The 15,926-nt window shown below is 38.4% G+C and overlaps 1 protein-coding gene across 1 annotated transcript; it reads left to right on the top strand.

The window, feature by feature from the left end:
• Nucleotides 1-863: 863 nt before the first annotated feature.
• LOC145351866 (ADP-ribosylation factor-like protein 9) lies at nt 864-15,826 on the top strand. Its single transcript, XM_080201590.1, has 4 exons — nt 864-1,216; nt 7,554-7,722; nt 11,148-11,323; nt 13,285-15,826. Exons 1-4 carry the CDS (start codon nt 1,082-1,084, stop codon nt 13,462-13,464), a joined length of 660 nt encoding a protein of 219 aa, XP_080057716.1. The 5' UTR covers nt 864-1,081; the 3' UTR covers nt 13,465-15,826.
• Nucleotides 15,827-15,926: the final 100 nt, after the last annotated feature.

The raw sequence follows: 15,926 nt of genomic DNA, 5'->3' as shown, positions 1-15,926 counted from the left end.
TGCTTCAGATTTCCAAAGCCTTTTCCCATTTAGAAATCTGAAGAGCATTTTAGTAGAAACAACTACTGAATTTCTATCCAGGAATACAACATATTAACTGGGGCTATTTATAATTTATTTTTTTACATATATGATCCATTTACTAACATGAAGAAAGCATGGGCTATCTTGCTTACAATATTTTTGGTAGTGGGAAATACTTCATTTTGTTTCAAAGCCTTTCCTTCCTAGCCTATAAACAGATCCTTCGAATGGAATTAAAAGTTTTCTTTTTGTCTTGAGAAAGATGATAAACAATTTTTGATGAGATAAAACATCCGAATTGATGATACTTTACATAACGAGCTATTTTGGCAAACGGTATTTCCTTAGCAGACACTGAAAAATAAGAAGTCACAATTACACTAATATTTGCCAGTGAGATAATCTGGAAAATCCATGAAAAATGAGCATATACTGCTACAGGGTTTGAGTTATCTTCTTCCCTTGTCTGTGATCTGAGGATGTTTCTTCTGTTTCATTGTGGGTGGCACAGTAGCACAGAAGTTAGCACTGCTGCCTCACAGTGACAGAAATCTGAGTTCGATTCCCAGCTTGGATCACCGTCTGTGTGGAGTTTGCACATTCTCTGTGTTCGTGTGGATTTCCTCCGGATGCCCTGGTTTCCTCCCATAGTCCAAAAATGTGCTGGCTAAATTGATTGGCCATGCTAAATTGATCATTAGTATTGGGGATTAGCGGGGCAAATATGTGTGATTATGGGGATATCATTGGGTGGGATTGTTGTTGGTGCAGGCTCGACGGGCCAAATGACCTCCTTCTGCACTGTAGGGATTATATGACTTCTATGAGAATGCCTACGGTGAAGATTTGGGGCCAATCAAACCGTGAGTAGAAACGGTCTGTGCATAGGAAATCCTAAACCCGTCTCTTCCTTTGATCCGTGTTGCACGTTACTTGTCAGAATGAAAGCTTGAATCAGCGCTGGGTGTGAGTTTGCGGCGTGACGTCCAAGTGGCAAGTAGTGGTTGAGCGCAGAAGCGAGGCGACGTTTCTTATGCTGGTTCCTTAACGTGGAACCATGGCTCACTTGCGCGAAATCGGAGCTACAATAGGAGCTGTAGTTGCAATCTTGGGCAGCGTTCTGGTCATCTCCTGGAAGTACTTCAACGGCAGAAGATGCTACTTCGAGGAAGAGTACGAGAGTATCAAAGAGGTAAAAAGCAAGGAAAGAACTAGGTACATTTCTTCTGTGCATAAGGAGGAGATGGGAACTGCTGCGGTCGACATCAAATCCTATTACGATTATGTGGTTTGGTATTTCTCTGCACAGAAAATTAAATGTTTTATCACAAATTGAGGCTGGCATCGTGGCAATTTTCAAAGAAAAGTGGTGGAGCAATTGATACAGAAAGATGTAGGACTGTGGGGAGCTAGGAGGCTTCTTTTTGGATTGCCCAAATAAAGAATTGGTACAGATTTATGATTGGCCAAATTACTTCCTTCTCAGCCATAAACAGCGATGAATGACATAAGGAAGCTCAGACATGAACTAAAGAATATAATCTGTAATCTACTGAACAAGGAAACCGTTAAGGAAAGAAGTTACAGAAATGATCATGTTTTGGGTTATTAGTATTCAAAATAAGTTTGTTTTGTTGAATTTGAAATTCATTAAAGCTTGAAAATTACGATACACAAACGTAACTGATAAAACAATATCTGTGGTGTGATTCAGAGTTCATCCAGTTTAGTCGCGTCTATTAATGAATTATCTTATTTATTTAAGTGAAGTACAAATTGATTAAGTTCAGAACTATCATTAAACATTCACCTAGTAGTATATTTTGCCTGCAATAGACCAAATAAATAAATAATAGAGTGCCACGGTTAAATTATTGAATGAGTAAATGTGGCTAAAAATGCTGCATGCATTTGCTTTTTAAAAAAGAAATAAGTAGTCTGGTTAGCATAGTTGAATACTGTAGAGTGATTTAGCTGATTACAGAAGGCTAACATAGATTGACAAAGGGTGAGTTGTGTCTAAAGAGTCTAATCTTTTTTTTAATGAAGGCTAATATAGATTTATAAAGGATGAATGAGCCTAACCTTGGTTTTTTTTTTAATGAAGTAAGTTAAGTTGCAGGTGGGGAATTTCAACGGATGGAGTTAAAATAGCCTTCCAGAAGGCAATTGGGAGAGTTATCCCACAAACTAGTCAAGAAACAGACTGGGACGCTGGATTACTAGTCCAGCGACATTACCACTAAAGTCACGACCAGGCATGAAGATTGTATACTACGGTCAATGTTCCAGAGTGCCACATTACCATTCCTAAATATGTCCTGTCCCACCATCAGGAGAGAGGTGGTGCTGGTGAATTTCACTGGACGAGTAATCCAGAGGCCCAAGATTTAAATTCTACTATGGTAGGTGGTGGGATTTTAAATTCCATTAATAAATCTGGAATTATAAACATTGTATGAAATTGATTGTTTATAAAATCCCTACAGTGCAGAAGAGGCCATTCGGCCTTTGAGTCTGCACCAACTGTGACATTTTCCCTCGAACCTAACATCTTGGGACACTAACGGTTAATTTAGCATGGCCAATCCATCTAACCGGCACATCTTTGAATTGTGGGAGGAAACTGGAGCACCTGGAGGAAAGCCATGCAGACACAGGGAGAATGTGCAAACTCCGTAGCCACCCGAAGCCGGCATTGAAACGGATCCCTGCAAATGTGAGGTGGCGGTGCTAACCATTGTGCTGTAGCTACGAGGGAGTCATGCACCAACGTCTAGTCATTAAAATGTACTAGACAAGTAAATAAATGCTAATGGAATGTTAGCCATTATAACCGGAGTGTTGGAATATAAATGTTGAAGTTTTGTTACAGCAATACAAAGGCCTGGTTGGACTAATCTGTATGGTTCTCAGCAGCATAACTTAGAAAGGATGTGTCGGAATGAGTTCAGCACGGTTTCACCAGAATATTATCAGGGCTTCTAGGGTTACATAATAAGAAGAGATTACATCAAATGTGCTTATATTTCTTGGCATGTATAAGGTTAATGGGTGATTTTAAGCTTTCTTTAGAATTTTGAAAGCAATTGATGGGATAGATGGAGGGAAATCTCTCTCTCTTGGCAGTGGAGTCTAGGGCAAGGGAATGTAACTTTAAGTATCTCCATGCAAAAGTTGTTAGAAATGTATACCTTTGTCCCACAAAAACTAGATGTAAGTGCAATTAATAGTTTTGATTTTGAGATTTTTGTTAGAAGAGCATAAAGGATATGGACAGAGTTAAGATATAAAAACTGATTTCACTGAATGGTGAAATGGGATTTTTAAAATTCATTTGGACGTCGCTGGCTGGCCAGCATTTATCACCCATCCCTAGTTGCCCTTGTTCAGAGGGTAGTTGAGAGTCAACCATATTGCTGTGGGTCTGAAGTCACATGTACACCAGACCAGGTCAGGACAGTAGATTTCCTCCCCTAAAGGCATTAGTGAACCAAGTGAGTTTTTTTTCAATTGACAATGATTTCATGGTCATCAGCAGATTCTTAATTCCAGATTTTGTTTTAATTGAATTCAAATTCAACCATCTGCCATGGCAGGATTTGTCCCCAGAACATTAGCTGAGTTTCTGGATTAGTAGTCTAGCGGTCATACCATTAACCCATTGCCTCCCTCAAGGGGCTGAACAGCCTACTTCTGTTGCTTGACATTTTATGCATTTCTTAAGCATGTGCAGCGATTCCTGCAGTAAATAGGATGATTCTTGCTTTGGAAATATGTGATACAGGGTTCAGAAAATCAATGAGGTTCCAAAGCATAAAGTCTATGTTTTGCCTTTCCCAGGTTTTCTGCTTCTCTTTCCGGATTATGCCAACTCCTTGTATACAACCCTTCACCCACTCAGCCAAAGGATTGTTTTCTAGATGTGAGTCGAGATAGTGAGTTTGGCATGTTATTCCATGTGGATAATCACAAAACGGCCACAAACATGCATTTTCCAAAGAGATCACTCGATAACAGATGTCAGTGGGCATCATCCCAAATTATTCTGCTTTATAACCTAGGGAGTATTATGATCTTGGACCAGATCCCCAGGTTATTGGTAAGATTTGATTAGGGACCAATAACATTCTGTCTAACTTAGACAACATTTGAGATGTAACACTCTTGCTAAGGGAATAAAGACTCAAGATTCCACAGGCTTTGTAGAAGCAGAAATAAACTTTATTAGAAAAAATTTTAAAAACTTACTAATTTCTTGTATTCTAACATGCAGGGTTAATATGAATAACAAGTGAATTAACAGACACACTGTGGTTGAACACTACACACTGTACAGTAAATAGCAAACATCATCAAGATTTCACAGCAATCCACCCGACGCTATCAGTAAACACTGAGTGAACCGGTCATATTGAAACTCTGTCTCCCTAAGCGAGGGGCTTCAAACATTTCACTTTTGAAGATCAAGCCTCTGAATTCCATCAGACCTGCTGCAACGTGGACTGCCTTAATGACTGCAGAGCTCCCAACCTCTAGTTGCACAATTTCAGCATTTTAATAGCCGCTAGGTAAAACGGGAATGAGGAATTTCAGTTACATTGATAAGATTGCAGAAGTTGGGGCTATTCTTCTTGAGAAGAGAAAGTTGAGAAATGATTTGGTAGAGGTATCCAAAATCATGAGAGGTCTGGACGGAGCAGCCAGTAGAAATTATTCCCACTAGTGGAAGGATCGAGAACCAGAGAGCAAAGATTTAAAAGAATTGGCAAATGAAGCAATGGTAACGTGTGGAAAACCATTCTTCTGCATATACTGGCTAGGATATGGAATGCACTGCCTGAGAGTGTGGTGGAGACAGGTTCAATTGAGTCATTCAAGAGGAGCTTGGATTATTATCTGTAAAGGAAAAATGAGCAGGACTATGGGGAGAAGCCAGGGAAGTAGCAAATTGCCCCTTAAGATAGACAACACAGACATCAGCTCAGACCATAGTGTGGCATGGTGATCAACTCTGTTCAGGGCAAATTGTGTTTAATAACTATGATTGTATTTTTTTTTGATGAGGAAACAGGATTGACAAGGGTAATGAGGCTGATCTGGTCTATTTGATCTTCCAAAGGGCATTTAATCAAATGCAACACAATGCCAGCAAAGCTGAAGACCAAGGGATAAACGTGACAGTGGCAGTAATGAACGAGTAGTGGTGAATGGTTGTTTCTTAGAGGAATGTACACAATGGGGTTTCCCAGAGTTCAGTATACCATTTCTTGATCTCTATAAATGAACTAGACTTGTGTGTACAAGTCACAATTTCAAAATTTGTGGATGACAAAACTTGTTTCATGAGGACACAGGCTGGTGGAATGTGTGCTTATGCGGCAGATTAAATATAATTGCAGAAAGGTGTGAAGTGATACATTTGTGTAGGAAGAATGAATAGAGACAATATAAAATAAAGAATACACAGAAATTTTGGAGTATATGCACACATTATTGAAGGTGACAGGTAAGTGGTTAAATGCAATATGGAATTCTGAGCTTCATGAATACAGGTACAAAAGCAAGAAAGTTCTGATCAACATGTATAAAACATGTTCAACCTTAAGTAGATTACCATGCCCAATTCTGGATACCACACTTCAGGATGGATGTGAAAGCCTTAGATAACATTCAGAAGTGATTCGTGAGAATATTTCTGGAGTTGAGGCACTTCAGTTATGTGAATGGATTGGGGAATCTGGGGTTGTTACCCTTACAGAAGAGATGAGAGGTAATATAATAGAAGTGCTCAACATCATAAGGGATCTAGACAGAGTAAGTGGAGAAATTGTTCCTAATGGTGGAAGAATCAGGAGCCCATAGAGCATTAATTTTAAAGCGATTGTTTCTTTGGCCAATGGTGACATGAGGAAAACTCTTTTTTTTTATGCAGCAAATAGTTAGGTTCTGGAATGCACTTCCCTAGAATATAGTGGAGGCAGATTTAATCATGGGTTTCAAAATGGAAGTGGACATACACCCAGAGAGAAGACATTTGTAGGTCAGTGTGGAATTGGCATGAGAGTGGGACTAGCGGAGTTGCAGGGAAAGCTTATTTCAACTGTGATTTGTTACTTTTTCTTTGTTCTATTCAGGGGAAAGTAATCTCAGCAATGAATTGATTGGAGAAAGTTGAAAGCTTCTGTGATCTATCATCGATCAATTTTGATATTTTTAAACGGTCCACTACCTAAAGATGTTTGGCTCTATTCTCATTGGCTGTCGTCTCTCCCCACAGATGTGGTCAGACCTGCTGAGATTTTCCAGCATTTTCTTTTTTAGTTTCAGATTCCTGCATCGGCAATGTTTTCCTTTAATCTAAACATGCTTTCTACTTCAGTTAATTGATTGTCATAGTCATTATGGCACAGGAGGCCATTTGTTCCATCAGTTTCATGCTGACTGTAGAGCAATCCAGTGGTCCCATTCTGTTGCTATAGCCCTTCAAGTTTATTTCCCTCAAATGCCCATTTAATTTCCTCTTGAACTCATTAATTATCATGCTTTCTTGTGGGCAGTGAGTTCCAGGTCATTAGAACTTGGTGCATAAAGAAAATCTTCACATCCCTCTGTACCTCGTGCTCAAAACCATCAATCTCTATACCATAATTCTTATGATTTAGGTAATAGGAACAGTTTTTTACCTTGTCTAAGCCTGTCATAATCTTGCTTACCTCTATTAGATCTCCCCATCTACATTTTGTTCCATATTTATTAGTCTCACAAGTAGGCATACACTGCAATTAAATTACTGTGAAAATCTCCTAGACGCTGCACTCTAGCGTCTATTTGGCTACACTGAGGGAGAATTAGCATGGCCAATGCCCCTAATCAGCATGTGTTTCAAACTGTGGGAGGAAACTGGAGCACCTGGAGGAAACCCACACAGACATGGGAAGAACGTGCAGACTCCCCATAGACAGTGACCCAAGCCAAGAATTAAACCTGAGTCGCTGGCACTGTGAGGCAGCAGTGCTAACCACTGTGCCACCCAACCCTAGCTTCTCAAAACTAACCTCGGAGCTCAATTCATTCATCCTTGGAATCATTCTGGTGAACCTCTTCCACATCCTCTCATATTTTCTTTTAATTTATCCTTTACACTTCTGATTTTAGCTTTTTTGTTGTTTTCCTTGTATATATGGGGGAAAGCTTGATTAGGATACTGTGACATAATTTCAGTAGCAGTAAACTGGCATACATCCCAGAATATTTAATCCACAATCTCAGCAGCTAGCATTATATTGGAATGGGCAATGATGTAATGTATGTATGCTGACAGTGGCCGTCTTACACAGCAAATTAAGATTTGTGGCTCAAAGGTATATTGATGATGGAAGAATCAATATTTGTCCAGCATATTAGATGGGTTTTGTCTCCTTGTTAATGTAATACCTGTTACCTTTTTATACTCTTATGTATTGTGATTTCATTAGCTTGATATTTATTTAATTGTATTTTTTATTAATTGTAGTTTTTTCAAACAGATCCAACCTAGGGAAAAGCAGATTCTGGTTCTTGGTTTAGATGGTGCAGGAAAAACCAGCATTCTCAACTGTTTGGCCAGTCGTACAGTGAAACATGGCACATCACCTACTCAAGGCTTTAATGCAGTCTGCATACATGCAGGAGGCTGCAAATTGGATTTCCTTGAAAGTGAGTACAACATGATACAAGATGCAAGATGAAGAATTGTTCAAAGAAAAAGTTCATTAAAATCTCTCTTTGACCCAATCTTTTGTTCATTGGCTCTAACATCTCCTCATGATAAATTTTGTTTCATAATCTTCCAGTGTTTAGTGTCTTGAAACATTTTATTACTTTAAAGGTGCTACTTGAATACAACTTGTTATCCACAGGAAAAGCAACCCTGTTACATGAGGTTGTTAGTAAGATGCATGATGCCAAAGCAAAATGCAAAGGTACAACAGATATCAACGGAGTAAATGGAAACACAATATTGGTGATTAGGTAAAGCCAAATTAGTTTTTACCTTGTTCCGATCTACAGACTTGTAAAAGGAGTGCACGGTTTTGTTATTCTGGGAAACAAATTATTAAATAATTTCAACATTGAGATGAAAGAAAGAGGGAAAATCTATAGAATGGAATATCTTCAGTTGAGAAGGAAAAGCCTGGCTTTTCCCATAAGTATAAGAATCCTAACAGAACCTTGACAGATATAGGAGCAATATTCAAATTTTGAACAAAAAGGTATTTGGCATTAAAGAGATAGCTATGGAATGCTGTTTGAAGTCAGCGATAGCAAGGTCAACATTTTCACAAATTAAGGGGTAAAGGTGGACCTTCTAAAATATAGATTCTAGTTATTACCAGTGAGAGATATGAGAAGCTATATTTTTTTGAGGAACTGTAAATACATCAAGCTGAATAGAGAATAAGACATAGTGATTCAGCTATCACATTGATAAAGAAATTCAAGGGAATGTCCTTTTGAAGGAAACTGTTGAATGTGAAATTGAATTCTTAGAAGATTAGATTATGAATTTGGAAGGCCATGAATCATGACAAAAGGAAAGAAAAATTGAGAATCACTAAGCTAATGAAAACAAGGTTTTTTAAAAGCCATGTACTGCAGTCTGTAAGCAGAAATTTGTGTGATGTGCATAATTTTGGCAAACAAGCATGCTGGTAATCTTTGGTATAGCACTTTCAAGATGATGGATAATTTTAAGTCAATCTTGATAACTGTACAAATTATCAATGTTAAGCAGGGAAGAAGCAGAATTCCTATTGGAGTTTCAAAGGTGGAGAATCCAGCAGATCTGGCAGAAATTAAAATTGATGTAAACCCTGCTGTTTGAATAGATTGGTACAAATGGAGGAAGATCATTTTACAACAATAGAGTACTTGAGAGATCAGCCTTTTGCATGTGTTTCACCTGCACAACATACAGCCATCCAGTATTTTACTGTACCATACAGAAATACAATGGTTGTAACCAATCAGTGGAGGTTTACAGATGCCACACAGCTTATTGTGGTAAGTAGCATAGAAATTCATTGTTATAACTATATAGGCAGATGGGTTCATGCAGCAGTTAGGCTATACTGGTCAGAGGCGAGGAATCCTGTGGCGAGTAACTTGCCTCCTGACTCTTCAAAACCTGTTCACAATCTACAAGGCACAATTCAGGACTGTGATGGAATACTCTCCCCTTGCTTCGAGTGCAGCTCCAACATCACCCAAGAACCAAGGCACTATCCAGAACGAAGCAGCCCGCTCGATAGGCATCCCTTTCACAAACATTCACTCCTTCCACCACTGACACACAGCAGCAATGTGTACCATCTACAAGACGCATTTCAGGATCTCACCAAGGCTCCTTAGACAGCACCTTCCAAATCCATGACCATCACCATCTAGATTGAAAGGGGCAGCAGATACATGGGAACATCACCATCCTGATTTATATGGAAGACATTGTTGGCATTTCTTCACTGTCACTTGATCAAAATCCTGCAACTCCCTTCCTAACAGCACTGTTAGTAACTACAAAAATGGACTGTAACAGTTTCAGAAGGCAACTTGCCACCTGTAAGGGCAAATAGGGATGGACAATGAACACTGGCTTTGCCAGCAAAGCCCACATCCTGCAAATGAATACAAAAATATGGGGAATGTTGGTGTGACATTTATTGACATTCAATCATCTTTTACTATAGCGTAAATTATTCCATCAGCATTGAATAAAGATAGCGAGGAACCTAACAAGGCAGCTTTGACATGACTAGAGGCAGTGGAGACTGTTAAAGAAGTGGAAAGAATAATTTCAGTTAAATTGCAGTTATCGTTCTATGAATTGTATTTTCCAATTAACATGGACACCCGGATTTACTTTTTATTAAAAGATGGCTTCAGCCTCGCCATTTTCTTTGGCTCAGTTATTTGTAATGGCAAATCTGTCAATCTAACAGCATATTCAACAAGTAGCATTTATTTTCTCTATTAATGTCTTTGCTCATGTTTAGAGGTAAACTAAGTCAAAGGTCACTGGAGTGACCTCTGTGAAATATTAAATGTTTGTAGGTCAACAGACCCAGCATATAGCCAAATTCTTGGGTATTTAAATCATTAGGGGACACATTTTATAAGGAGGATGGTTAATGTTTGGCTGTAGGTGATGCTGCTGCTGTTGATGATTGACTTGCTATTAGAGAACAGCTTGTAGTACCCCAAAACCTCTGAATTGTATAATACAATCTTTCAAATACAACTATTTAATTTTTTGTTTGATGTAGATGACTCATTCTATAAAATGCATATCTGTATATTCACGTGACACTAGTTACAGCAAAGTTCAGGTGAAGACATCCCAGCAGCGAGGCGCAACTTTCAATTGATTTGACCATGCTCCTTCAACCAGTTATAATCCACTAAGAATCTGGCAGTCTGTGTCCTCGCTCAGAATTTCTTCTCCAAGCTCTGCTGGTTCCCAGAGACCAAATACATTCTTTCACACTCTTCGTTTTCAAACTCTTCCATGGCATTGCTGATTCTTCCAGCTTCATGTTTCTCACACGTCTGCTTTAATGCTGTTACACCTTGGCGTCTGTTTCATTGTTATTGGCAGGTTTAATCATAATCTTCCTGTCGTCTGAAAATATCTATTTATTTTCTGTTACCGCCATCCTATTTAATAAAAACCTTTTCACAACTAATTTCAAATTCTTGCCCTTTTCCCTCCAGCTTGACACTTGATATATTTGAGTATTTGCATGATTGCTTTAAGAGCTAATTGTATGATTTGATGGTGATGTCATTAGTGTTTCACAGACTTTTAGTTTCATTTCTGCTCTGTGCAGGGAACATCTCTTTTTAATTAATCTGTGTGTTACTTTGAATCTGTGCAAACCACTTTTTTTTTCTTTTCGTTTCAAACCCACAATCCCCTAACATGATTAGGACATTATAGTGTTACTTAGTGTTTTGAGACACCTGGCAGCATTTAAGGAATGTTAGAAAGTGCAAGTTGCAATCTGAATAGTGCATTCCTTTTAATCTAAAAGAAATGCACTAAATATCCTATTTAGTTCTTGAAGATACATTTTATTTTACAGTTGGAGGTAGCTGCAACTTGCGCTCATACTGGAATCTCTACTTAAACAAAGCCCAACTATTAATTTACGTGGTGGATTCTGCAAACCAAGAACGTTTGCCTCTTGCTAGGCAGGAGCTGCATCGGCTGCTGAAACAAGATCCATTACTACCACTAGTGCTATTGGCAAATAAACAGGTAAGGTGCATTTGACAGAAGCCTTCTGTTGTGTGGACAGCAGGATAGTGGAAATGAAAATGGACTGCTGAGAATAGTCTCATTCACTAAAAGAAATTCATCTCCTGGGAATACTTCTCTCATTTTCATTCCATGGATGATACATATGGCATTTCAGCTGAGAATCTATTAAACATATTAAATTTGTGGCTATTATGTTCTAAAATAGAGCCCTGAGTGACTGCCCTTAGCATCAAGGCAGCCCTGGCAATGAGAATCAGGGGGCGGAGGGGAATTCACCACTGATTAGAATCATGCCTAGCACAAAGTAAGATGGTCGTGGTAGTTGGATGCCAATCATCTCAGTCCCAGGACATTGTTGCAAGAGTTGCTCTTCGGGTGAGTGTCCTTGGTTCAACCATCTTCAGCTGCTTCTTCAATAACCACTTCTCCATCATCGGATCAGAAGTGGGGATGTTCACTGCAACTTTCAAATACTAAAGCACTCTGTGTCCATGCAGCAAGACCTGGACAACATTCAGGCTTGGGCTGAGAAGTGGCAAGTTAACGTTTGCAACACGAGTGCCAGGCAAAGCCCATCTCCAATTACCATTCAGTAGCCGATGCAGCTCCAACAAGACTGAGTGTTGCCATCACTAAGTCCCCCACTATCAACATCCTGGGGATTACCATTGACCAGAAACAGGACTGGCCACATAAATACTGGGGCTACAAGATCTGGTAAAAAGTCTGACAACACCAGGTTTTAGTCCAACCTATTTATTTGATAATATTCTCACAAGCTTTCGAGGGGTTACCCTCTTCGTCAGGTGAATGGAGAGAACTCTCCATTCACCTGACGAAGAGGGTAACCCCTCGAAAGCTTGTGAGAATATTATCAAATAAATAGGTTGGACTAAAACCTGGTGTTGTCAGACTTTTTACTGTGTTTACGCCAGTCCAACGCCGGCATACCCACATCATGGCTACAAGATCTGGCCAGAGACTGGGAATTCTGAGCTATGTAACTCACCACCTGACTTTCTAAAGCCTGTCCACCCTTCATGAGGCAGACGTCAGGTGTTTGAAGGCATGCTTTCCACTTGTCTGGATGAGTGCAATTCCAACAAAGCAAAACCGTCTGCTTGATTGGCACGCAATCCAGCAACTTAAAATATTCACTATTTCCACCACTGATGCAAAATGGCAAGTGTGTACAATATATAAGCTGCCCTGTAGAAAATCACCAAAGCTCTTTCAATTGTACCATTTGAAACCCATGGCATCTACTACCTAGAAAGATGATGGCACCCGACCCATTGGAACACCATCACTTCCAAGTTCCCTGCAAAGCCACACAGCATCCTAACCTGGAACTATATCAGCCCTTCTCAGTTTCCTTCAAGGAAATTGTACAAGTTTAATGACTATTTTGATGTAGTCTTTATTGAACAAACACAAAATTAGTGTCATTGACAAATTTAAAAATGCTACTTCCATATCCTGAGTGCAAATTGTTTGTGTAAATTGTGAAGTGGACCCAGAGTGAGTCTTTCACATGGAATACCAGTACCTACTTTTCAGTACAATACCTTTTATCCCTTCTCACTTTTGCTTTGTAGTCAGTTCACTATTTGTTGTGCTCTATCTCCTGACTGCACATGTTCTGACTGGTGAGTCGTGGGTTCTAACTGTAGTCATAGGTCAGACTTTTTGGAAGTCCCAATGCATTGTCTACTGTGTTACCCTTAGCAGTGTTCTATTACTTCAAAAATTCAAAGTTAGTCTAGCATGATCTTCCCTTTTGAAAATCTGCACTGCTGTAGTATAACATGAGTTCATTAATGTTTGCGTTACAACTTTGACTAACGATTCCACTTTTTACCAACACTGATGAATAAACTCACCATTCATTAATTGTACTTGAGTAAAAAATAATTTTTTAACCATTATTTCAAAAGTTGTATTATTTTTGTTCATAGGACCTTGAAGGGGCTCTTAATATTCCTGATCTTCATAGAAAGCTTCTACTCCATGACGTGAATGATGAAAAGAAGCTTTTCCTCATGGCTACTAATGTCACTGAGAATGGAACAGAAATCCCAAAAAGCATCCAGGGTGTTAAGGAACTTCTCATTCAGTTAATTTCACAAAAAGGCTGAACAAACATCAATTCATATTTCTGGAGGATTATTAGAAATTTACTGAATATTGTAATACTTAATGAAAATACAGATGAATTATTTAACCAGGTAAAGTTGGTGGGAATGGGAAGATTTACCTTTGCGAGAAATGAAGTACTAGTATGTATATTTTTTAAATCAGCATCCTGAAATGCAAGAACAACTTCCCATAACAAGAGTTTCAATATCTTCAAGTAGGATGTATTGTATTTTTGACATTAATATTTTTGTGGTAGTGAAATTTATCCTACTTACAGTATCAATATGGTGCAGCAGGAGGCCATCATGCTCTCCAAATGAGCATCATGGGTTAATGCCATTCCCTGTCCTTTCCCCACATATTGTTTATATTACAAATAATCATCTAATGTTGTCTTGAATACTTCACCTAAATCTGCCTCTACGCTTGCAGGCAGTGAATTCCAGACCCAAAGCACTTGTGTGAAAATGTTTACAGAAACAGAGTTATTACAAAATTGTTACCCAACTTCCTTTGGTATTTTCAATTAACACTAGCAAATTGACTACCACGTTTGCCTGATAAATGATTGCCGATCAAAACAAAATAATTGGCTATTCAACGCTTTCTGACACTCAGGAAGCATGAAAGCCTATATACATTACTAAGTGTTTTCTTTTTCTCTTTGTCAAATGATTTACATTGTTTTAAGTCAGCCTTTCTCCATGTCTTAATTCTCCCATTGATTTTTCTAATTTAACATACATTCAAGAAATTTGAGTTATTATTGAAGGGTTTCACTAATCTTTTGCCAAACTGTTAAAATAATTCAATATTCACTGTTTACATTATTAAATGGTTGTGTAGACAATTGTAAATTCGTGTGGTAGTGCCAGGTGCAATGGGTTCTTTTAACTTCAAAAATCAAATTGATGTAAATCATAATTAAAAAAGGACTCAAGTTGACAAATTGTTTACTACTATAGCAGAACATGCTATGGAGGAAGATTTACTTTTAAAATTATGGGAATAAAGTACTTCAACCATGGAAGTGCCACAAATTGAGGGAACAAAAGTATTTGCTTTTCAAACAATTTGTAATAAATGACTTGCATTGGATTTCCTATTTAGTTATTTATGTGTATTATATAGCTGGATGAAAATAACTACCCATTCCATTTACGTGAGTGGACATAGCCTTCATCGTTTGGGCACTGAGTTTTTAAAAAATTGGCAAGTGTTGAAGCTTTATAGAACCTTTATTCACATTTAGAATATAATATTCAATTCTGGTCGCCACACTACCACACAGGCTTTGGAGCGGGTACAGAAAAGATTCACCAGAATGTTGCCTGGTAGGGACGGCATTAGCTATGAGGAGATTGGAGAAACTTGGCTTGTTCTCACTGGAATGACAGAGGTTGAGGGGCAACCTGAAAGAAGTCGACAAAATTTGAGGGACATGGACAGAGTGCATAGTCAGAAGCTTTTTCCCCCAAGGTGGAAGAGTCAATTACTAGGGGGCAAGGTTTAAAGGCAATGTACAAAGCAAGTTTTTTTTAAGAAGATGGTGGAGGCCTGAAACTTGCTGCCGGGGGAGGTAGTGGAAGCAGATACAATATGACTTTTAAGAGGGGGGTCTTGACAAATACATGAATAGGATGGAAGTAGAGGGATATGATCCCTGGAAGGGTAGGAGGTTTTAGTTTAGTCAGGCAGCATGGTCAGTGCAGGCTTGGAGCACCAAATGGCCTGTTCTTGTGCTGTAATTTTCTTTCTTTGACATTGGCAATTTCAATGTACTTCCAAAAACATTGCCTTTCAGGCTTTGTGTTTACTCTTTTTACCACATAGTATTAACAGCATAGAAACAGGCCATAATGTCAAGTAGATTTCATAGTTTTCTTTCTTCCTCCTTTTTATCTAGTCCTAATATATCCTGTATTCCTATCTCACATTTGCTTATCAAGCTCACCCTAAAATGCATCAGTTAATTGCATCTATTACTCCTTATGGTAGAGTGTTCCATGTTTTTCAGTTGACGGTGATTCTCCTGAATTCCCTTAAATAGAATTTAGTCACTAAATTCCTAATGATCTTAAGTGCTGATGTTCCTTCTAACTGGAAAAATCAACCCCTTTTAATATATAAATTGATCCCAGTATTCAATGCAACTAAGGCATTTACGATGCTGATTAGATTTGTTATTTTCATTTACCAAAATCAACTGCAGATCATTTTTTAGAGGTATGAAATCTAGTTTGAAGTCTATAATTTAAAACTTAATAAATAGATGAGTCAGGAAATGAAAACATGTTCAATATTCCATCAACCTGACCTTGCCCATTTTTTAGTAATTAAAATCAATATTAACTACCAGCTGAGCTGTAGCACAGGCAACACATGAAGTTTTCTGCTAATCCAAAGCAACAGCTGCCCAAGTATTGTTGTAGAAAATGCAAGTTTGACCTACATATATCCA

Source organism: Carcharhinus amblyrhynchos, chromosome 13 (assembly GCF_965287045.1).
Source record: "Carcharhinus amblyrhynchos chromosome 13, sCarAmb.v2.hapA, whole genome shotgun sequence".
Classification (NCBI taxonomy): domain Eukaryota; kingdom Metazoa; phylum Chordata; class Chondrichthyes; order Carcharhiniformes; family Carcharhinidae; genus Carcharhinus; species Carcharhinus amblyrhynchos.
This window is presented reverse-complemented; position numbering and strand designations above follow the sequence as displayed.

Bases quoted from the DNA above. Each gene is read 5' to 3' on its own strand.
- LOC145351866 (XM_080201590.1), top strand. From the start codon at position 1,082: ATGGCTCACTTGCGCGAAATCGGAGCTACAATAGGAGCTGTAGTTGCA. The intron at 1,217-7,553 runs GTAAAAAGCAAG...TTTTTCAAACAG, and splicing joins AGTACGAGAGTATCAAAGAG to ATCCAACCTAGGGAAAAGCA. The intron at 11,324-13,284 runs GTAAGGTGCATT...TTTTGTTCATAG, and splicing joins TGCTATTGGCAAATAAACAG to GACCTTGAAGGGGCTCTTAA.